The following is a 24,967-nucleotide window of genomic DNA, read 5'->3' as shown; positions in this document are numbered from 1 at the left end:
CGCTCAAGACTCTGTTGTAATAATACAAATGGTTACTTAACACTTGAAAACTCAGTAACATTACATCAAAATGTCTACAAAGGTTGGTTGACACTATTTTGAGCTCTCAGGAGAATCAAGAGTTCTGGGCCCTGTTCCATGAAGCAACCGTAGCCCTAAGATTACCTTAGGCACATAGCTACCCTATGCACTCAAGTTGATCTTAGGGCTAAGATTGCTTTGTGGAACGTGTCCCTGGGCCCATGCATATAAAATTTTAGAGGCCAGACTCAAATCTATAATCTTCAAAAAAAGGTAGGGGAACATGAAATATTAATGTTAATATCAACTATTAGACCAAACATTCATTTTGACCACAGACATCCTTGTAAACAACATTCCGGTCTGTTTATCAACACACCGAAACACATTCCATAGTTTGCACATGCATCACGCAGTTGCCCCGTACACGTGTGTGGGGTGTCATTCTTGATTTTGACAATTTCCAGGAAGGTGCATTAATCACTGTGGAACATTATTTCTGTCAATCTTTTTCATTCTGTTGCTCATACAGTTGTTATTGTTTTGGTTTTAGTCATTTTTATTGTTTGAATTTGCGATTTACTGATAAAAAACCGTCAACTTTCAAATTTCACTTCTGACCTCAATAGTCCTTCAAGATCTCTGGTGGTCATAAAATCTAATGTAATACTGAACTACTGGTAGTAATGTTTTCCCAATTAATTCACTATTATCATATAAACATTCCCCACAGTTAATATACCTTACAATTTTGGCAATTGTAAATTCTTATTAGAGTTCCCATACTTTTTAAATTCAGAGTATATAATGACGTCACATACATGAGTACAGCTCAGATCATGGGTACAGAAACTGTTACACGTAGGTCAAATATCAAACTTTGCACAAATCTTGTGAAATTACACTAATTTACTAACTGATATCTAAACTATGTAGATTTATAACTTGCAGACCAAGAACATAAGAATTTTGCCCTTGATGGAGCATTTCGTAACAAGACATACATATCTTCTGCTCATAACACGGTGTCTTGTGATGTATAGTAACGGACAATAAATAAGGTCATTTCACAATTAAAGTCAAAAGCAAACATGAATAAGTGGAAGACTATGTGAAGACACCAAAAAAAACTAAATTGTGTATAAACTTAAAGTTTAGAAGTGACACTGTAAAATAGACACCGTTATGAGCAGAAGATTAAATAAAAAATGTTTCCAGGTACAGAAAACTAACACCATTAGACATATACAACAATGAACACAATATGGTACATGGAAATAGATTTATTCATCATTTATGATAACCCAAAATAAATAGCACACATTGAAGTAGAAAGACTATTTCAAACCACCTTCTGCGCATAACACAGACACTGATTATGCCAAAATACATCATAAAAACACTGCAAATCATACAGATGACCCCATTTGACAGCATCACTTAATCATTCCTAGGATGTGATAGCTTGTCATGAGTAATAATTTTAAAAAAACCACACAATAAATGTAGTTTACAAGTGAAACTGTAAAATAGACACCGTTATGAGCAGAAGATAAAAAAAAAGTTTCCAGGTACAGAAAACTAACACCATTAGACATATACAACAATGAACACAATATGGTACATGGAAATAGATTTATTCATCATTTATGATAACCCAAAATAAATAGCACACATTGAAGTAGAAAGACTTTCAAACCACCTTCTGCACATAACACAGGCACTGATTATGCCAAAATACATCATAAAAACACTGCAAATCATACAGATGACTCCATTTGACAGCATCACTTTATCATTCCTAAGATGTGATAACTTGTCTTGAGTAATAATTAAAAATATATATACAATGTATGCTATACTTGCGACACAGAAAACCAGTAAAATATGTTTTTAAAAACTTCAATCTTTGTAATATTTCGAGTTCACTTTTATAATGAATATAAATGATTGAAAGTAGAAGCTATGTAAATAAACTCAGCAGGATAATATTGCCTCTCAGTTAGTATTAAGGTAGGACATCTTACTTTAATGACCCCAATAAATGAAATATGAGGAAAAAATAGATGGCAATCACTGGAACAAAACTTGTAATTTGATCATTGGGATCCTATACTAAATACAGAAATCATATAAGTTATTTGTGTCTTTAAAAGAAATGGCGCCCTCGCCCATCAATCCTTGGAACAGGCATAATGTCCAGGATCTCATTGAAAAAAACAAACGAGGTGTCCAATACATCAGACATGACATAGTGCTGCCCCATTTTCCTCAGGAAACGCAGCTCTGTTCCATCATCATCAACAGCTTCAACCTGCAAAATATGAAAATGTCACATTATTTAACAAGTTTGTAGAACGTACTGACAAAATGGTCAGTATAGATTGTAAACAGAAAACCCCCACATTTGTTTCATGTTTGTGCTGTTAAATCTGTTCTTTAACTTACAGATTTTGCAGTGATACTACAGGTAAATAGATCTGTCACATATATGTACACCAAAAGCATATTTTTCATTTATGTTTTCTTAATTTTATGCTAATTAATATATTGCTTTAGTGGTTTAAATATGTTAGACCACTTGGTTTCCGCAGTTAAATCTCTGGAACTTCATGGTCTAACATATACTTAATTTACTTTGCAAGAATAAGAACTTACAATCCTAATGAATGACTTGGCTTTTGTGACGGCACCATTGGCAGGCAAGATGTTGGCTCAGACAAAATCCCCAACTTTCATAGTAAGCCTGCAACAAGAGCAAAAAAAAGGTGTAAACCAAATGTTCTTTAAAAAGCACTAACTTGACAAAATAAATCTGAAACAAGTACAAACATGACAAAGCAGTGAATGAGTTTGTTTAACAACACCCCAAGACAAAAAGAAAAATTGGCTAGGTGTCATTCAATAGTACATGTATATATAATTATATATATTATAAAATCAGTGTATAATGCTGAATTAAATGATAAAATTAAAAATATAGACTGAAGTGTAAGTATAAGAGATCATATACTTTAAAATTTAGCATAAAGGCCAGTCTCAGTTGAAATTTTAAAAATAAGTTTTGGCTGAAACAAAGAGGCAGACTAATAAAACAGACAATTGTAAATCTATCTGCACTTACCTATCTTGCTGAGGGGGCTGCTGTGGAACTGGAGCTGGTAGTGGTGTGTCATTGTTAGGAGTTGGCAGTGCCATGGCGTTGTCAGGAGCTGACAGTGACGTGGCGTTGTCAGGAGCTGGTAGTGGCTTGGCGTTGTCAGGAGCTGGAAGTGGTAGGGCATTGTCAGGAGCTGGCAGTGGCGTGGCGTCAGAAGCTGGTGGAGGCGCGGCATTGTCAGGAGCTGGAAGTGGTAGGGCATTGTCAGGAGCTGGTAGTGGCGTGGCATTGTCAGGAGCTGGAAGTGGTAGGGCATTGTCAGGAGCTGGCAGTGGCATGGGATTGTTAGGAGCACTAGAATTACAGGAAACTGATGGTTGTGTTTGACCTCTTCTTCGAGTTGGGGCCAACTCAGCAGCCATCCACGGTCCTGATGCATCAGCATTAATGCATGGTGTGTTTCCTTCACAGCCCTTGCAGAAACAGGATCGTTCCCTCACGGACACAACAAAAGGTTGGATGCCCTTGATGCAGTGATGCTTACGTGTGTCCTTCAGTGGTTTTGTTTGTGTCCGCAAGGGCCTGTCCCTGTTGATGTCGGCTGGTTCAACCCACAGGAAGCGACGTTTGGTGTGGCTGTGTTCTGCTTCACGAGGTAGCTGAAGTCTGCTGGTACACAGTTCAAAAAGACTCCTTGCATCCGTCATGTCGACTTGGCGGGCTGCAACACTCCTGTTTACCGATTTTTTTATTACACCAATCTCCCGATCACAGGGGCCTTTTCCATGGCGGCTGCCAAAGTAATGGCGTTCTGACATGACACCAAAGTCTACCAAAGCATGTGAACAGTCGACGAAGTTTATTCTGTTCTTGTACTGTGTAGGGGCACCATCGGAAAAGGTGATAAGCCTGTCGAAGCTCAAGTTCTCCGACTGTAATAGCTCCACAGACTTTGCCAGGAAATGCTGCACTGCATGGTAGTCATGCGTCTGGTCACTTGTGATGAACACGATAGAGTCGGTGACAACCCCACCATCACAGCTGAGACACTGGTATGACGCAACAACTGGATGGATCGTACACTGTGTGTTGGTCCAGTGATGTCCTTGTGGTGTGTCCTGAGGGCGGACGGTGTAATTTTCAGCAAAGTCCATACAACAAACGACGGTCCGTGGTGGAACATTGCCCGAGATTACATTATATTGCTGCCACTGCCATTTCGCATTAAATAGGTGAAGGGAAAATGGCCCAAGAGCGTCTGAAGTGGCTTCTATCAGTTCCTCGAATGTGGTCTCCCTTTTCACCTTCATCATTTTGGAAGATGTAGGCCTTGCGGGATTTGGCACCATGCCCCACTGCCACCACACCACTCGGCACAACCTTGCATCTCCTTCAAATGCTGGCTGCATATGATTGGAAAACAAACTTGCTCCACAATCGTTACACTGCCAGTCAATGCATGACTTTTTATAGTCTGTCCCAGGCAGTTTGGGACACAGTGTCAGACGCGAAGCCTCATACCTGTCCTGAATTTTTATTCTAGTGCACTGTTGGCCATTTATAGCATGAATTTTTAAGTCCATATTCGCGCAGTATTCACACAAACACTCATTAAATTTGTGCGATGTGAATGGCAGCACCCTCTTTGGTTTCAGCTTCTTGAAGGTGCTGAAGGATAGCACTTGTCCATTCTGCTCCACAAATTCACCATAGACTGTTCTGAGGGACGACTCAAGGACCTTCCTTGGTTTCACCTCACCCCCCTCAACAACAGCCCCACGAGCATCAGGCATATCACGGCTTACTGTGCCACTGTTGAAGAATGTGTTAACATTGTTACCTATTTCCTCTGAAATGGCATCCTTTCTCTTGGCCCTTCTTTCCTCCCAACCAGGCTCACTGGACTCTCTCACTCGTTGCCGCATTTTTCTGCTCATACCAAAATGCAGAGAGGCAGCTCTATTTGAGATGACGACTGCCTGTGCAAACAGTCACCGCAGCTTCATCTCACGAATGGACCGCTTCATCTTGCTCCCAACAATCCTTTCCTTGACAGTTTTGGAAATCTGAAATCCAAGTTTCAGCCGACGTTTTGCCATTGGACTAAGTATTCCAAGTTTTCCACTGATACATTGTCTCGAGTTTGGTGACAACGCTTCCAGACCAGCTGAAATCACTTCCGCCCTCATTTTTGGGTTGGATGGCAGGTTATGTAGAAAGGTTTTTTTAAACCTGCTCTTGGCAGTCCGTACAGCGTTGTTGCTGGAACCAGAGCAGCTGGTAGAGGTACTAGGTGTAACAGCAAGGTTTGGCTGCGACGTATCCATTGTTTCCGTTGCAGGTTGCAGCAGGCTCGCACTTGGTTGTGGTGTACTAGTAGGTGGTGCTTTCTTTTTGGCTGCGTAAGCCTCTCGTCTTTTTTTGTTTATGGCAGCTCTCTTCTGGTGCGACATGTTTGCTCTCTGAACTCGCTTTTCTTGTGCCCATTGTTTTCTTTCATGTTCCAAAGTATGGCGAGTCTTAGGGACCCTCTTTTTCTCTTGCTGACTATCTTTGAGTCTTTGCCTATACTTTTGTTGCCTGAGTTTCTGCAGTTCTCTGTTATGAATAACAGCCTCATCAGACCTGTTCTTTCTGTACTCTTTGTTGCGGCGCGTTTCTTCTGCCCGCACAAGTTTATATAAGTCTGGGTTGTCTTTCACTCTATCCCTGTATGCCTTTGAGTAATCTTTCTGTGTCTTTTTTACTGGTGAATCCACATTGGAGGTAACTGTTTGTAAAGGGAGTCTCTTTGGTCGGAGGCTACGACTCTCATCCATCCTAAATGAAAGAGAGATAGAAAAGTTTTAGACTCCAGGCAATTCAATTCTTTATTAGTATTGAATTAATTAAAAAAAATAATCAGCAAGCATATTCTATTTATCAGTCACATGGTTCCCACATAAAACCAGGGTATGCACTTTGACTGGCCAATCGGGCCACTCACAGCAACACTTTGACTCGCCCGTACAAGTTTTGTATGGCCCGCGACCAAATTTAAAAAAACAAAAACCTTACTTAAATTGCACTTTAAAAACATGTTATCAGATCATACAAACAATAATAACAACATAAAAGAAGGAAAGAGAACTTGTTTTAGTTTCATTACTAACTGTTGTAATTAAATTATGATTATGTTGTCTCGGGACCCACTCAATCAAACATCTGGAATGTTTCAACAAGGCTCGGTCTTGGAATGAATACGGTGCTTTTATGGCAGTATGACGAGAAATTAAAAAAATACTAAGCTATGTTGACATCAATCGCAGTGACGAATGGGTGTTTGGTATGGTAGACTCGGTATATTCCGTAAGAAACGAAAACGTTCCAACACAATTTAACTTTGGAAAATCTCAGGCGTGTAAACAAAATATTTCTGCGAAACATAGCTTAATGAAATGCGACGAGTTGTTCCGATTATAACTAAATGGAAAGTAAAGACGGACATGGCCTAGGTGTTCCGATTGAACCTATGAATATATATACGTGGTCCAGGTTTTCCGAATACATAATCAAAACTGGCCGAGGCATTCTGAATACTTTTAGACTGTTCTATAGACTGGGGAAGTGCTCACTATTATGTCCTATATGGGTTTGGTTGTGCAAATACTAATAGGAACACAGTTGAAAACAATAAATAAAAAATAACTTTGTGATCTCTTACAAACATTAGTTATTAGCATTTTTTATACATAATACAATATGTGAAAATTTTTGGTCGCCAGGTTTTAACTTGCCTGATGCTAATTTGACTCGCCATTGGTGATCGGGCGACTATAAAGTGCACACCCTGCAAAACTTTGATAGACATTTATGCAGGGTTGAAAATTAACATAAAAACCATGGGTGCCAGCAGGGCCAGTTGAAGAAAAATCTTACTGGCCCTTCTTAAATTCAACTAGCCCTCCAATTTAACTGCACAACAAAAATCAAAACTAGAATTTTCTTGGTTGAATAATAACCCATGTATAATAATAATAACCATGTATATAGTCTGTTTGCGTCAAAGGAAAATGATGAATTAATTGGCATGTAACTTCATAATGAATAAAGTTAAAATATTAATGAGCAGAATACAACAGAATACAACAAAAACACATGAAAAGTAAAGTTTGTTTTATTTAACGACGCCGCTAGAGCACATTGATTTTTTATCTTATCATCGGCTATTGGACGTCAAACATATGGTCATTCTGACACTGTTTTTAGAGGAAACCCGCTGTCGCCACATAGGCTACTCTTTTTACGACAGGCAGCAAGGGATCTTTTATTTGCGCTTCCCACAGGCAGGATAGCACAAACCATGGCCGTTGTTGAACCAGTTATGGATCACTGGTCGGTGCAAGTGGTTTACACCTACCCATTGAGCCTTGCGGAGCACTCACTCAGGGTTTGGAGTCGGTATCTCGATTAAAAATCCCATGCCTCGACTGGGATCCGAACCCAGTACCTACCAGCCTGTAGACCGATGGCCTGCCACGACGCCACCGAGGCCGGTCAAAAACACATGAAAGCCCCACTCACACCTGTAACATCTTACACTTATTTGTTCAGGCTAGTCATCTCGGTTGCCGAAGTACCAAAGTGTGAGTGTGATTAGTTTTGATCAATTAATTCTTTTATAAATAATAAAATGCCCTATTATGCTGCTTTCAGCTGCAGACAGAAGTTAGAAAAGGGAGGGGTTTGTTTTTTTATTATCGAAAGTTTTGGCATATTTGACAACACTTTAGCCTGAAATTAAGGTTTGTTGTCAACATCCAGATAAATTTTCATGAGGTTTAAATAACTAACTAATTTAATCCAAAACTTAAATCTGTTTTGTACATTCCATAAAGTTTTTGTTGGCAAAAATGGTAAACGGGGGTGAGGGGGATAGGATCGGTCGGGTAACCTGAGCCACACATATTATTTCATTTGGTATAATTGTATTTTACTTCCTTGTAATAAAGTGTTAAAATGTAAAAACACAAACACTTTAAATGGTTAACATAAAATGATACCTAAAATTTATGTTTATAGATAAAACAACTATTTTAATATTTTTGGGAGAATTTTTTTTTTAAAGTGTGTGGTTGCTATGCTTATGAAAATGCCTACATAAATAGCCAACAAAAAGATGGAATTTTGTTATTTACAGAACTGTTACTTTTTTTTGGCCATGACTCAAACTAAAATAATCCTCAAAAGACTGTTCAGATGTCTGCTTAAAACATTTTTGTTCAAAGACTGATTACCAAATAGAATTATATCAAACACTAAATAAAAGAACATTAACCCTTTTTTGTTTCACCATCAAAGACTACAAAGAACAAAGTGGCTAGTCTTGTTAACACACCTTTTAGAACTTGTGGCAATTAGGGGCAATAAAAATTCTAAAGGTAGACAGGTGGGCCACACAGGTGGGAGGTGTTACTATACAATACATTCAACCTCACTTTGAATCTGTAGTATCAAAAGGATGTGGATCTATCACACTGGTGATAATTAAAAGTTCAAAGTATTTCCAAAGTATTTCCAAAGACAATATAAAAGGCTTTTTTCTCTAAGCTTTGTACTCTTGTACTTTTCAACAAATACCCCCCCCCCCCCCCCCCCCCCATTTATTGCACAAATTTAAATTATAGTATCTTTTTGTTTAAATGGAGTCTGTGTTATGAGCAGAATGCCACGAGTTAAAATTGAGTTAAAATTTACTTATTTATTTAAAACATTAGACCGATATATTTCGAGCACTATTTCATTAATGTGCACCAACATAACACTGGTTTAATTAATTAGGAACATTGATTTGCAAACAATCACTTCTGCTCATAACACACTCCAAAAATAAAAATAAAATGGGTGTCTGTGTTATGAACAGAATGCCATGAGTTACAATTGAGTTAAAATTTACTTATTTATTACAAATATTAGACCGATATATTTAAAGCACTATTTTATTAATGTGCACCAACATAAAGCTGGTTTAATTAATTAGTCACATTGATTTGCAAACAATGACTTCTGCTCATAACATAGACTCCAAAAATAAAAATAAAATGGGAGTCTGTGTTATGAGCAGAATGCCATGAGTTACAATTGGGTTAAAATGTGCTTATTTATTACAAAAATTAGACCCATATATTTCAAGCACTATTTTATTAATGTGAAACAACATAAAGCTGGTTTAATTAATTAGTCACATTGATTTGCAAACAATCACTTCTGCTCATAACATGGACTCTAAAAATAAAAATAAAAATAAAATGGGAGTCTGTGTTATGAGCAGAATGCCATGAGTTACAACTGGGTTAAAATTTACTTATTTATCACAAAAATCAGACAGATATATTTCAAGCACTATTTTATTAATGTGCACCAATTGTTTGCATCAATCACTTCTGCTCATAACATAGACTCTAAAAATAAAAATAAAATGGGAGTCTGTGTTATGAGCAGAATGCCATGAGTTACAACTGGGTTAAAATTTACTTATTTATCACAAAAATCAGACAGATATATTTCAAGCACTATTTTATTAATGTGCACCAACATAAAGCTGGTTTAATTAATTAGTCACATTGATTTGCAAACAATCACTTCTGCTCATAACATAGACTCTAAAATAAAAAATAAAATGGGAGTCTGTGTTATGAGCAGAATGCCATGAGTTACAACTGGGTTAAAATTTACTTATTTATCACAAAAATCAGACAGATATATTTCAAGCACTATTTTATTAATGTGCACCAACATAAAGCTGGTTTAATTAATTAGTCACATTGATTTGCAAACAATCACTTCTGCTCATAACATGGACTCTAAAAATAAAAATAAAATGGGAGTCTGTGTTATGAACAGAATGCCATGAGTTACAACTGGGTTAAAATTTACTTATTTATCACAAAAATCAGACAGACATATTTCAAGCACTATTTTATTAATGTGCACCAACATAAAGCTGGTTTAATTAATTAAGCATGTTATATGCGAACTATAGTTTCTGCTCATAACAAAGACGCGATTCTAGTGGTATGGTTGGTGATAAAATAGTGTGTGTTATGTGCAGAAGGCAAACTGGGAAAACTAAACCCAGTAAATATTCAACAGGACCAATTATTACCTATATATTTAGTCAAATTCCTAATTTATCGAAATTCATAGTGCTTGATTTTTATAAAAACTGTTTTGCGGTAAATATTGAATAAGTTTTGAAGATTGACACTCAAAAACGCAAATACGCTGTGCAAAAATGGTGAGAGAATGACCATCAAAAATGCTATTTATCGTCATAACATTTATCACAAAGTGTCTAAAGTAAAAAGAATAAACATTAAGAAAAGAAATACTAACCTTCCAATCGTGTGCAATGCTCGGTTATCAACCAAATTGAAGAAAAGCGTCCCTGGTTCAAATTGTCTTCCACTCGTAACAAAGTGTCAAAACCAACAGACACGAACGTACATCAAGCTCTCTTTGTAAACCACAACCTGATTGGCACAAACCAATGACACGTTGCTTTTAGTAAACAACTTGTGTGACGTATTAAGCAAATTTACAACTTATCACAATTTTACCTAAGGTTGCAGTGTGTGTTCTTTCGCTCATAACGAACTGGACACCAATCACGTGCGAGCGATATATATGACCATAAATTACGTAATTTTACAATCACGAATCTCAGTTTTTCCTGTGTGCAGCACTAAAGTGTACATATTAAGCCACGTGGTCTTTGTGACAAAAAAACACTTTGTTGCAGTAGATACATGCATCGTCTACCATTAATGTAGATAAGACACTAATGGTTATGAGCGGAATGTAGATTTTATCGCCAGTAAAATCATGCAATTTACTTAAATATATATGGAAACAATTTAATGAGAAGATAACAAGAGTATTTATCTTATGTTAGGTGGTAGTAGTGGTCTGTGTATTGATTTTAAACATGGGGCATTTGTTGATCAAAACTTGTAGCCGTGGTGATATAACAAAATGGCCACGGTTTTACCCACTATTTCTGTCGTTTTCGCTTTTTTTCTGAACTTGGTAAAAACCAAACATAGCAAACTTTGCTCCTACTACATTCTATAAAGTCTTTCCTAGACATGGGTGTAAAAGCAACTTTGAAAAAATTTACATATCCTTTGAAAATTGATTTTTTGTTCAACATGCACTCAGTGTACCCATGATCTGAGCCGTACTCACATACAATTTATATGGTGTGGTTTAGACTCCAAACATTTTAGAAGCATTGGGCCTTGACCCCCTGAATCAGTCATTTATCCTTTGTTGTACAGGCCATCAGTTCATTGTCTGTAGCAAATCAAGTACTTTTGATTTTCTATTTAATGTTTACCTTGTGCTTGTTATAAATAATTTATTTTTCAAAAACCAATGCTAATGCAATTAATGTTATAAATTAAAAATGTATTTATTTACTCCTAAGTGATAATAGGTAGTACTTGTGATACAATTTTTCGAAAGCTATAAATGTAATGTGCCACTTAACATGATAAAACACTTTCAATTCACTTTTAAGATTACTAAATCTTGTATTAAAAAAAAAAGTGCATTTATATACCCAAGGCTGTAACAGAATGTCTATGATGCCACATTCAGTTAACCTGAGACCACTGCTGGAATGCATCCTCATCACTGGAGTCTGGCAACTCTGGCAGACGACACTTTTCCTCCAGGGCCTGCAGCAGACTGAGACACTTGCAGGCAGAGGCCATGATGCCATCTTCCACACTACTGTCTGCTACATTCACTACAAGTACACATTGCATCACGTTGTAGTTGAGCAAACATAACCATTTATCTTATTCACTACTGTCTGCTACATTCACTACAAGTACACATTACATTAAGTCACAGTTGTGCATACATAACCGTTTATCTTATTCACTACCGTCTGCTACATTCACTACAAGTACACATTACATTAAGTCACAGTTGTGCATACATAACCAGTTATCTTATTCACTACCGTCTGCTACATTCACTACAAGTACACATTACATTAAGTCACAGTTGTGCATACATAACCGTTTATTTTATTCTACTACCAGGATGTAGCCCCAAGGTAAAATGCTCAACTGATGCATGGTAAGTTTAGGACCAATTGGTATATTAAAGGTCGTGGTATGTGCTATCCTGTCTGATGGATGGTGCATATAAAAGATCCCTTGCTGCTAATCGAAAAGAGTAGCCCATGAAGTGGTGACAGCGGGTTTCTTCTCTCAATATCTGTGTGGTCCTTAACCATATGTTCGACACCATATAACCATAAATAAAACATGTTGAGTGTGTTGTCAAATAAAGCAATTCCTTATTCTACTAAGATCATATTCCCAAGTAGAAGGTAGATTAGCTATTGCTAAACTTTCATGAAAGAAATATTGAACATGTAGTTTAACTTGTCTCAATTTGTGATTTTTCTACAGTATTACCAAAACATTGATGTTTTTACCAGCAGATGTGACAGCAAAAAACACCCTACTTTACTGATGTTTTCAGATCAATTACCCTTCCACTGTTCCAACAAGTGCCCCATGTCACAAGTCAAATGAGTATATTATTTATAAGGTATATTTGTTTTGTAATGAGCTACACTGCCACTGTGTTTTGGTATTTATTTTAGTATGACATTAGGACAGTGACACTGAGTAATGAACAATATTAGCTTGGATAATTACAGGTGGTGAATGAGGTAGATGGTCCTGAAGTGTGGTGTGGTGCATGCATTGTGAGCTTGGGATGTGAGTAGTTTTGATGAATAAAAGCAGTGTACTCGGATGGGTTGGTCACTCTGACAATAATTTTTGGAAGTGTGTTTTAAGCTGGTACAAGAGCGTGAGTAGATGAATTTATGTTATTTTGAATGTTAAATAATTCAATATAGATATGTTATAATTAATGTGGATTTGTGTAATTTTAAATATTTACCCTGTGTAAATAGAGAAATTAACCCAAGTAGAAACTGAATTGGAGAAAGTTTTACATATAGATGGAAGGAATGTATTAGTTGGACACATAAGCATTTGAAATCTATGAATGTGGAATATATGTGCATATAGAAGGTTAATATGCAGATGATATGAATGTGTGATGTTTAAATCTTTTATTGTAGTTTTAATCCACATGGGATAGGAGATGTAGTCGGGTTTCTCCTCTGTCTCAGCGAAGCACTCTTAGTATTGTAAGAGGAACTGATGTGGATTGCTGGTTGGAACGGGACAAATGGTGTCTATAAGAAGTACTTAGTATCGTAAGAAGAACGGATGTGCTTGCTGGTTGGAACGGGACAAATCAGTACTGGATGACGGTAGTTGACTCAACAGTTGGAGAAACTCATCCAACATGGTGATGGGTGGTTGTGTGTGCATCCAATAGATGGGGGTGGCTGGTAATGAGGAACATTGGCTTGGTTTATGTGGTTCTATTTGGAGAAATCTGTGAACATTTAGTTTAAACTTTGTGTTCTTTATTGAACTGTAGAAACAGAAATATTACATGGACAATGGAAACGAACTATATTGTAGGGTATAACAGTACATTGTTTATTGTTATTTGATATATGTATGTTTAAATAGTGTGTTGAAATGACTGGAATGCATTGAATGGTGGGATGAAATATGGTGTGAAAGGGTATGGTATGGTTATGTGCATATATATTTAATATTGTTTACTTTCATTAAATTTTTGTTTCCACATTGTGTCTTGTTGTTCATCCTAGTTACTAGTATGTGACAAATTTTTGGTGGAGATGCAGGGTAAATATTACATTTGCTCAGTCATGTTACTGGTAGCCAAGTTGAACTATGTGTATAATGAAGTAAAATGAATATTTATTATGCAGTAATTTGCCAGTTGTTCGTAACCACAGGTTGTGTTGAGGCCAGTGTAATTTGACTGCACCATAGCGGGTATGTTCCTCTGTATACAGTACGGATATATGACAGATGGGGCGTGTAAATAGTGTAAATATGGGATAGAATCACAGGTAAGTATATGTAAGTATTTGTTTTAGTTGGTAGGTTTGTCTGACCATTGAAGACTGCTCATTATTAAAGTGTCATGCCAGGTATGTATAGTATTGTAACGTTTTGTTCCAATGTTGTTTATTCATTTGTGTATTTGTTTTGTTTTAAGTTTATTACCCTAGGAAAGAGTTTAGGCTTGGAAAAGGTTTGTACAAGAACAGGAGGCTAGAAAGAGAAGATCGACAGATGGAAAGAGAGGAGAGAGAAAGGGAAAGGATTGCTGCTAAAGAGTTGGCAGAGCTGGAACTGGAAAGAGAAAGACTGAAGTTAGAATCTAAACGGGAACTAGGTAATATGGATAGGAGTGATACATCTATACTTCCTGGGGTGAGTAACATTAACTTAAAGTTACCTGTATACAAGATGGAAGGGACAACATGGATGCTTATTTAACAAGTTTTGAGAGACTTATGGAAGTACAGAAAATTCCAGAAAATGATTGGGCTGTTCATTTGGGAATACTGCTAACAGGAAAAGCACGGGATGTGTATGTGAGATTAGAGAATGTAGACGCAGTTAATTATGACAAACTAAAGCATGCTTTACTCCATAGATATGAACTAACTGAGGAAGGGTTCAGGCTAAAATTTAGAAATGCACAAATTGAAGATTGGGAGATATACACCCAATTTTTATGTAGATTGCATGGTTATGCAAACAGATGGATTAAGCTGAGTAGCATTGAACTGATGTATGATGATTTATTTGATTTATTGTTAAGAGAACAACTTTTAAACTCAGCAAATATAGATTTGACTTTGTTTTTAAAAGAAAGAATTCCAGAAAATGCATCAAAGATGGCAGAATTGGCAGAGACCTTCTTGGAGGCAAGGAAAGGAATGATGCAGAATAGAAGAAGAGACGAGAACAGAGGTGGATTTCGACAAGATCATAGATAATGGAAGAGGTTTGGAAGAGTGTAGTAGACCAATTTCGTCAGGTAATGATAAAAAGTCAGAATCTGTAACATGGCAACCAAGATGTTTTATTTGTGAAAAGAAAGGTCATATGGCAAAAGCTTGTCCAAACAGAGTTAAGAAAAAAGAATCCATTGCATGTATGATGAATTTGAACAAAGAAAGAAATACCATGAGAGAAAATGATGAAAACATGAATGTAATAATTGGAAATGCATTTGGAAAAGAACTGAAAATGATCAGAGACACTGGGTGTTCTACAGTAGCATTGAACAGATCTTTAGTACCTGAATGTGCCATGACAGGTGAGATAGGCAGTTATGAAGGATTAGATGGAGTAGTGAAACAACAGCCTTGGTGAACACTGTTTTATACTGGAAAAGTAAAGGCACTGGTATTTGAAAATCCAATTTATGATGTTGTTATTGGTAATATACCAGGGGCACGTGATGTGAAACAACCAGATCTGACTTGGAAAAGGCTGAAAATACAGACGGTGGGTATTATGGAAACCAGAGCACAAAAGGACAAGAAAATGAAGCCGTTGATAACAGCAAAGGTGAAGCTAGATGTAGTGAATTCAGAAGAGATGAAAGCAGCGCAAAGGAAAGATGAGTTTGAGGAAATTTTTTCAGTTAACAGAAGAGGGAGTTGAAAAAGTTAAAGGTAAGAACATTTCAAGATTTATAATAAGAAAAGGTTTGCTCATGAGAGAATTTAAGTCACCGAAAGTGGAAAGTGGAAAATTGTTTACACAGTTGGTTGTTCCTGTAGAAATGAGAATGCAAGTAATGAAAGTTGGTCATGAGACAATAATGGCAGGACATTTAGGAACAAAGAAATCATTTGATAGAATTCAAAGACACTTTTATTGGCCAGGCTTACAGAGTGACATTTGTAGATTTTGTCAATTGTGTGACACATGTCAAAAGACGATACCAAAAGGTAGAATAGGCAAAGCATTACTAGGACAAACACCAATTATTGATATACCTTTCCAGAGAGTAGCAGTAGACTTGGTGGGGCCTATTGATCCGATGACGGAGAGAAGAACCGTTACATTTTGACCATCGTGGACTGTGCTACCAGATATCCTGAAGCTGTTCCATTAGCCAAGATTGACACAGAGACTGTCGCAGAAGCACTGGTGGAAGTATTTAGTAGAGTGGGCATTCCGAATGAAATTTTGACTGACATGGTAACTCAATTCCCTTCCGATCTGATGAAAGAGGTAGGGCGTTTATTATCATTACATCAACTCACAACTACTCCTTATCATCCGATGTGCAATGGCTTGGTAGAGCGATTTAATGGGACTTTGAAAGATATGTTGAAAAAAATGTGTGTTGAACGACCCAAAGACTGGGATACGTACGTAGCACCATTATTGTTTACCTATAGAGAAGTGCCTCAAGAGAGCCTTGGGTTTCCCCCATTTGAGTTGTTATATGGGAGAATAGTGAGAGGGCCCATGCAAATTTTAAAAGAACTCTGGACAGGTGAAGTACAGAATCAAGAGGTAAACACTACATATGAGTATGTGTTAGATTTACGGGAAAGGTTGGAAAAGACATGTGAAATTGCAAATAGAGAGTTGGGAAAGGCAACTGGTACATCAAAGACCATACTTCTTGGTCAATGGGGGAAAAACCCCAAAAGAAAGATTCTTTGTAGATTTGTTACCCATGTGGCAGCAGCAGTTCTTTCTATCTCTTTGTCTAAAAATACCAAATAGTGGTAGATATTTAACTCTTATTTTAAAGTATATTTCTTAAAATTTTCCACCAATAAATTAGCATATTTTACCATTATTTGTAGATATTTTTCAATATTTCACTGACCCATCTTTCACTAATAACAAGAATTTTTTTTCTTTTCTAAGGGAGCTTGACCCAACGACCCCTAAAAACGTTGCTGGACACAGTCTAGACACCCCCTGCAGGAATATATGAAAAGAAACTAGCACACCTTGCTGTTCTCTGCTGTGATGTAGCTGATGATCAGATTCTCATTGAGACCCACTGTTAGAGGTCGCCCCATTCATATCAGACAGCTGAAGTCTGCAACAGAACAAAAACACCTGGCTATATTTAGCTTTACACAACTTACACACAACTATTCTCTTTGAGTTCAAAGTATGCAATGTACATGTTACATGTCAAAGATAATAATAGGTACCAGCAGAAGCCTGGAAGGCTGAGTGGAATTGGTAAATTTGTCCAAATCTGGCAATTTTCCCCTGCGTTTATCTCTATATTTTCTAGTATTTATCCTTTAAAAAAATATACTGGATTAAAGATCAAATCTTTTTCTGCAATATGATGTTTGTTGTGTGTTTATTGTTCATGTTTTAAGTATATTACTTTTTTATGACAAAACACTAATTTCAAGACTAATTAACGCTGTGGAACACGCCTCCAGCAGCAATCTGTGCAGACACAAAATGCATACCGACTTTCTTTCGCTTTGCTCAAAAACGCCGTAACTCGTACAAATAATCTAAAATAGCACGATATTCAGCACAAACTCTTCTTTAATTTGATACCAAATATGTAGTACAAAAAATAGTATAGTAACTTTAATTCAATTTTAATTTTAATTTTTTTTTTTAAATGACTACTACGGCTTTATTTTTTGAAAAAGACTGACGAAATGTTATATCAAACGAATCGTCATTCAATTGCCTTTAAAAAAAGCTTTGCATGCAGTGGCTAGGTCAAGCGGCGCGCATGCGCAGACTGAAATAAAAAGGTCTATTCCTAGCTTTCTTGGAAAATAACCATGTGCGCGACCACGAGGAATGGCTGAAAAATGTGAGCAAGAAAATTTGAAACCGTCAACGATATACAACAAACTAGGTAATTATCTTATATTTAATTGTTTGCATTTGTTTTATTTATTATTTAGGACCATATTTTTTATAAGTTTTAATCACCGATGCATACTTTTAGTTTAATAATTTGACCAAAAGTAGTTTCGATTTTTTTAGCTTGTTGTAAAATGTAAACAAATCGTTAACGGTCGTTTGTCTTTTTATAATTGTAAACTTTTATCGCATTTAATAACAGAAATAACTTAAGATGCAAAACAATAACATGTTAATGCACCATTTCATTTTTTTTATCGACACCATTTATTATTTTTATGACTGTATTTTCACAATTTTTAAAGAATAAAATAAAATCGAACAATTCCAAAATGGCGGACATCGATGATGGTTTTCGTTTATTTTTATCAGTTACATTCCAATAGATTGCCTAGTATTTATGTTGAACTTCCATAGCTGGTATAATAATTTCATTATACTATAGCATCATCAACATGTACGGTACTCATTTAAAATTTAATATTTAAACAAAAACAAAAAAATTAAATTGCTTATCAATTTATGATTCTTCAAATATGTTCATTATGTTACATGATGCCTTTGTCATCCATGTCATTTAACAATGAAGTTTCCAAATATGATTAAATAAAATAGAATACAAATTTTAAAATTAAATCTTATATTTATTATCCATTAAAGAATTGTTGTTCACAATCACAGAAACAGTTATTTTGCTGTAATATTTACTGAATAGTCTTCCTAAAGTACATGTAAATTTTATTTATTTATTTGATTTCGATCAGGCACACATGTAGGGGAGGGGTTTTGTGGATCTACCCCTTCTTCCCATGTTAACAATATCCCCCCATTATTGTTCAGTGTATTTCGGGGAGTATAAATCATCACCCCCACCCCTGCCTTAAACTTCACTCAACACAGTATAGACCCCTGCACATGTGCCTGACAATTCAGTAGTTACACACTATTATACTGTTTCATTACTTTCTTAAGCTTTAAAGTTAAACTATGCCTTAAACTATTTGAACCATTTTTTAAATTTTTTTTACTTTTAGATGATGAAAACTTTACAAAGTTGAAAGGATTATTTAATTTCATCGGAAGAGGGCGTAGGCCATCCTTGCCAAAGGTTTCCTGTACCAACAGACTTCTTCTTCAACTCTATCATTTGAAGGAAAATAAAACATGGGATGAACTTTCTGAGTTTGCAGTGCAGTTCTTAAATACCGAAAAAAACGTGCATTAATTGAAAAAACATTAAAAACTGCTCTACAGCTAAACCCGGCAACTGAGGACTTTGATCACTTTCTTGAGAAAGAAATAACATTTGTAGGCACTTATTTAAATGAACATAGCATTACAAAAACTGAGCTGATTAAAATAATTTTCCAAACAAGTACATGTAGATCAAATGTCATACCCCTTACAAATGGAATTATTTTGGACTTGATCACTTTTCAAAAAAAAGAATGTTTACCTGCTACATGGATCTACATATTCAAAATTGTGCAAGAAATATCTGTTGTACAAACAGATGTATTGTTAAAAAACAAAATTGGCATATATGTTGATACATTTTTAATTCTGTATATACCAGACTACTTTTCAACTCACTGTTTAAATGCAAAAGACTAAAGTTGACTATTTTATGTTGTAAATATTTTTTCTACATGTTTTCCGATGGACAAATTCGAAAAATTGACAAAAATTTCCAGGTATGTTATATGACAAATAATCGGATCTGAACAATGAATTTAACACAGATGCTGGTCCTGTGTATACCCAATCCACATGCCAAATTTCATGTACATAGTTATAATACTTTTTTAATTATAAATTTATGAAAATTGAAGATTTTCGCCATTTTGGGGCTGTTTTTTTCCGCTCCCAATTTTTAACATTACGTCATTTTCAAGTAGCTGTAACTTATAAAGTTACACTCCTACAAAGCTGAAAAAAAATAGGTAGATATTATATAACTTGTTATACATAAATTAAAATGCATTAGACCTGTAACATCATTACATTTTGTTTTGTGACCCCATAAAAATGGTGTCGAGACACATTTTTGTGCCTTTTTATCGATATAATTTTAATTTTTACAGGTAAAAAGCACTTTATAAATAATACTGTATTAAACCCATTTCATTTATTTTTGTTACAGATTAATACATACATTTTAATAATCATAAAAGAGTAATTGTCATTTATCTGTATTTTATGTTATTTCATGCCAAAAGGTGCACCCCATAGCATAAAAACGCGATTTGTATTTGTGTTTTTGGAAAAACGGGCATAACTTCAAAAATAATAGACATATTAAAAAAATTATTTTTGTCAAATGCTTGTATTTCTTTACAGTATTATAAAAATGTATATTAACAGTGAAAATCAGTAAATGAAATTTTGACTGCCGGTACCTAATAATAATGACAAATGCACAATCGATCCAATGAAAAATATACAACTACCCAGCTACAAAGTCCCATACCAGACTGAATTTAGGATCCATACCTGTGCGAATCCTAGATTTTGGGTCGAAAGTGTAAGATGAGATGGAATCCCAAAACATTTATATTAAATTACTGTTAAAAAAAAAAGAAGATACATCAGAACATAGACAGAAAGACTGTCTCTCAGACAGACAACAGATAGATGGATGAACAGACGACAGACAAAGATTGATAGACAGTCACAGGGATTCTGATACAGGTTTTATAAATACTCAAAACCACAACACACACACACATACCACACACATACCACATATGTATGCACACACACAAACACATATGCATCAATGGCTGCTGAGTATCTCTATATCACACTGATCTATTAAACATTACATGATGTGTTGAACTACAGCAGACCAACACATATTAAATAACTATTATCCATCAAATGAAATAGGATTTAGAACCTGTTTGGGTGTGTTTAATACCAGCACCATTCACAATTATCTGTTACTGGTTTGACTAACATCAATCTGAATGACCACATTATGCATGCCAGTGCACTACAACTGGTATATCAAAGGCTGTGATATATGCTTTGTGGGATGGTGCATATCAAAGATCCTTTGCTACTAATGGAAAAATTAAGCAGTTTCCTCTGTAAGATTACATGTCAGAATTACCAAATTTTGAAATCCAATAGCCACTGATTATCAATATGCTCTAGTGGTGTTATTAAACTAAACAAAATTATTATTCATCCACCCATATGGTACTGGTTGGCCAAACCTTTAGGCATGGCTAGGCATTTTCGAAGCTATCTTAGCCCTACGAAATCGTAAAACCATTGTAGGCCATGACATCACTACAGCACGTCATAGATCATGATGGTTAATGATTTCGTAGCGCTAAGATAGCTTCGAAAATACCTAGCCAGGACTCTAAATTTGGTTTATTAATCATTGGCTATTGGATGTCAAACATTTGGTAATTCTGACATGTAATCTTAGAAAGGAAACGGCTTAATCTTTTCATTAGTAGCAAGGGATCTTTTATATGCACCATCCCACATAGCATATATCACAGCCTTTGATATACCAGTTATGGTGCACTGGCATGCATAATGTGGTCATTCAGATTGATGTTAGTGAACCCAGTAACAGAATGCTCATAGTGGTTTTTGTCAAGGACCACATCTTTATCGAGATGAAAAAAGAATGAAAATATGGGATCTTAGCCCTAAGATTACCGTAAACACATAGCTACACTATGCACTTAAGTTGACCGTAGGGCTATGATCGCTTTGTGGAACATGAATGAATGAATGAATGAATGTTTAACGACACCCCAGCACGAAAAATACATCGGCTATTGGGTGTCAAACTATGGTAATGCAAATAAATAAAGTGATGATCAACATCAATATAAAAATTCAAAAACAGTGTAAAGAACTGTGCAAAAACACAAATATCACAGAATTTTACGGATACTGAATATTACTCAAAACTTCAATTTTGTGCTGTATTGGCCATTCTCAAAGAGAATGTTACACCCCTGCACCACGGTGAGGTTACAGCACACGCAGGGGCTTTGTGGAACAGGGCCCAGGACTAGAATGGTCATCTGACATACTTGACTCTCTCTGAGATGGCGCCAGTCTTGAGGAACTCCTCCACCAGCAGGTTTCTCTCTGCCTGCAGCAGACGAACCTTCTCCTCCAGACTCTCCTGTGTCTGGACGAATGCAGCCAGCTGACTCGACAGACAGCTCATCTCAGACTGAACAAACAAAAAACATAAAAAAAACAGTTAAATAATTTAATAAATAACATACCCATATCATAGTTACCTGGAGATAGCTGGAAACAAAGTCTAGGGGCCACTTTGCGATATCGCAGTACACCAAAAAACATACAAAAACCAGTTAAATAATTTAATAAATAACATACCCATATCATAGTTACCTGGAGATAGCTGGAAACAAGAGTCTAGGGGCCTAATTAACGAAACTCTCGCCACTTTGCGATATCGCAGTACAATGCTACAAAGATTTGCAAAGAGGATGTTTTGTTGTCCGAGCCTAAGAGAGCTTTGTGAATTAGGCCCCAGGACAGAAGACTCTGGAGTGTGGTTGGAGAGCGGTTGTTGATGGGCCAATGCCCCATGAGGGACAACGGGCATAAGTAAGTATTCATAGTTACCAACATTTTCATGAGCATACAAGTAGTGCAACATTTCTTTGTGAATTTCAATCTTGGAGCCAGGCAACAGCCCTACCCATGTCTTCCAATAACATGTTCCCACGAGGCATAATGAATTTGAGACTTGTACCAAGCTAATCTGCTATAACCATATTATGTTATGTGAAAACACCTACATGTGCATTTCAAGTTTATCAAAATTAACCATCTACACAAAGAATATTCAATACAGAGTTGAGCATTTTTTCCACAATTTTATTTGGACCATTGGTGCCACAAGTATAGACTTCAAGGATTGTTTTAAACTTGTTTTGTTTAACAACACCACTAGAGCTATACAGTCTTAAAAAGAAAACCCACTACATTTTTCCATTAGAAGCAAGGGATCTTTTATATGCACCATTCCAGATAGGGTGGCACATACCACGGCCTATGATATACCAGTCATGGTGCACTGGCTGGAACAACCAATAGCCAACTGACAGGGATCGATCCCAGACTGACCATGCATCAGGCTAATGCTTTACCATGGGCTACATCCTGCCCTTCAAGGATTGTTTTCTTCTTTCACTTATAAAGCACATACAGCATTTGACAGTGAATATTTAGTTGCATTCAGTATAAATATATTATAGTGAAATGCACTTGCACATAAAATATGTTTACTGTCCCTTAACCTTTTTCAATAGTATACACATAATTAAAATCTTAAATAAACAACACAAATTACCATGTAATAAACATATTGTGAGAATCCGGGATTACGATATTGCCAGTAAATTATTTTCTATAAATTATTAAGCTATAATTCAAGTTCGTTTTGTTTTAGCGCCAACGTGCATCGTAGTCTATATTTGTTTACATTGAACAGCGCAATTCTATGCGCCGGGTCAATAAAACAAGGCCTTGTTTATCGTATAACATTTATACACTTAATCATTAGTGTTTATATTATCAGTAGTCACAGATAACTTACCTTGTCAAGTGTTATTAAGTTGTTAAATTGGCATTTTTATACAGCCGCAAATATAAAAAGATCGAAGCCATGCTTTTGTACGAGCCTCGTTCTGGATTTTTGAGTTACTTCCGGTTTTTTGTCATTGCTATTTTTGACGTCTGTTACACTGTGTGAGTTAGGTAAATATTAGTAGTTTCAGATATTACTAATGTAACTTATATCTAATTTGGAACAGATATGGAACTTATATTTATTTGTGTATATATGCTTAATTGTATTTATTTCGTTCCCATTATAGCATAGTAATTAAGGTATAAAGGCCTGTAGGGCCTAATGACGTTAGCGTGTAGTGAATGACGTCATTGGTTTTCTAACCGGCACTGCGGGATTTACAAATTCTGCAATGCAGGATTGTACCCCGCACTGCTGGATTTTACCCCGTTTTGCAGAATGCATACTCGCTCTGCGGAATGCATAATTCTGCAGTGCTGGATATTAACCAGTATTGCTGGATTTTGGCGGGGGTATAAATACGAATCCCGCAATGATTTGTCAGTTTCGGTCAATCGTTCGCCCCGATAGGTGGGTTGGGTTTATTAACAGAATACTAAATTATACGGGTTTTACATATGTGTATGTTATTGGGATAACTTGTAGAGACCAAACTCACAACCTTAATGATTAGATAATTAATAAAGATTAAAGGGTATTATTTTCGGTATTTATTATTCATAGAATTTAGGGAGATAGACAGTACCCATTTACACAGAAAAGGTGTATGCCCCGGGTGTTGTGGTTTTTATGTGGCAAAGTTTAATGCATATTATATAGAGAGGGATTGAGTTAGAGAGATCATGGGCGGATCCAGGAAATATTTTTAGGGGGGGACCAAAAAAGAAGGGCACATTGACTCGTCAAAAGGGCACCTTACTACAAGTTTTGATATTTACAATTAATATGAATTCCTACAGTTCTACGTCATAATATACTAGCAATAATGAAGTAAATTGGCGTCACTCGCGTTAGAACCTCAATGGGGCCCCATAGAGACTCAATAACACAGACATCTGCAAGCTTGCGCATGTACACGAAAATCTTGATTTCATTTATCTACAATATAATTATTGTTTACTTAAAAAAAAAAAAATTCTACAAACAAAAAGGGCACTTGGACATTTTGAGGGCACTTGAACAATTTTTGGGGGGACACGCCCCCCTGGTCCCCCCCCTTGGATCCGCCCATGGAGATGCCTATGTAGTGGAAGTAGGTCTGTGTACCCAGACAAAGTATTTAAAGTGTATATATTCTTGCTGATATTCTTGGTCCAAAATTAAGCTTGTGTATATCATAACGTTGGAGACTTAGTATATTAGGAATAATTGTTATTGAGCAACTTACCGGTCTCA

At 36.1% G+C, this 24,967-nt stretch overlaps 1 protein-coding gene across 1 annotated transcript; it reads right to left on the bottom strand.

The window, feature by feature from the left end:
• Window positions 1-1,321: 1,321 nt before the first annotated feature.
• Window positions 1,322-23,723, bottom strand: LOC121370414. The gene is made up of 7 exons (XM_041495624.1): window positions 23,579-23,723; window positions 22,035-22,180; window positions 17,073-17,164; window positions 11,767-11,912; window positions 3,146-5,941; window positions 2,680-2,767; window positions 1,322-2,335 (listed from the first exon to the last, which is right to left on the bottom strand). The coding sequence occupies exons 5-6, from the start codon at window positions 5,056-5,058 to the stop codon at window positions 2,737-2,739; spliced, it is 1,944 nt and encodes a 647-aa protein (XP_041351558.1). The 5' UTR covers window positions 5,059-5,941; window positions 11,767-11,912; window positions 17,073-17,164; window positions 22,035-22,180; window positions 23,579-23,723; the 3' UTR covers window positions 1,322-2,335; window positions 2,680-2,736.
• Window positions 23,724-24,967: the final 1,244 nt, after the last annotated feature.

The sequence above is a fragment of the Gigantopelta aegis genome, chromosome 4 (genome assembly GCF_016097555.1).
Source record: "Gigantopelta aegis isolate Gae_Host chromosome 4, Gae_host_genome, whole genome shotgun sequence".
NCBI classification, from domain to species: domain Eukaryota; kingdom Metazoa; phylum Mollusca; class Gastropoda; order Neomphalida; family Peltospiridae; genus Gigantopelta; species Gigantopelta aegis.
This window is presented reverse-complemented; position numbering and strand designations above follow the sequence as displayed.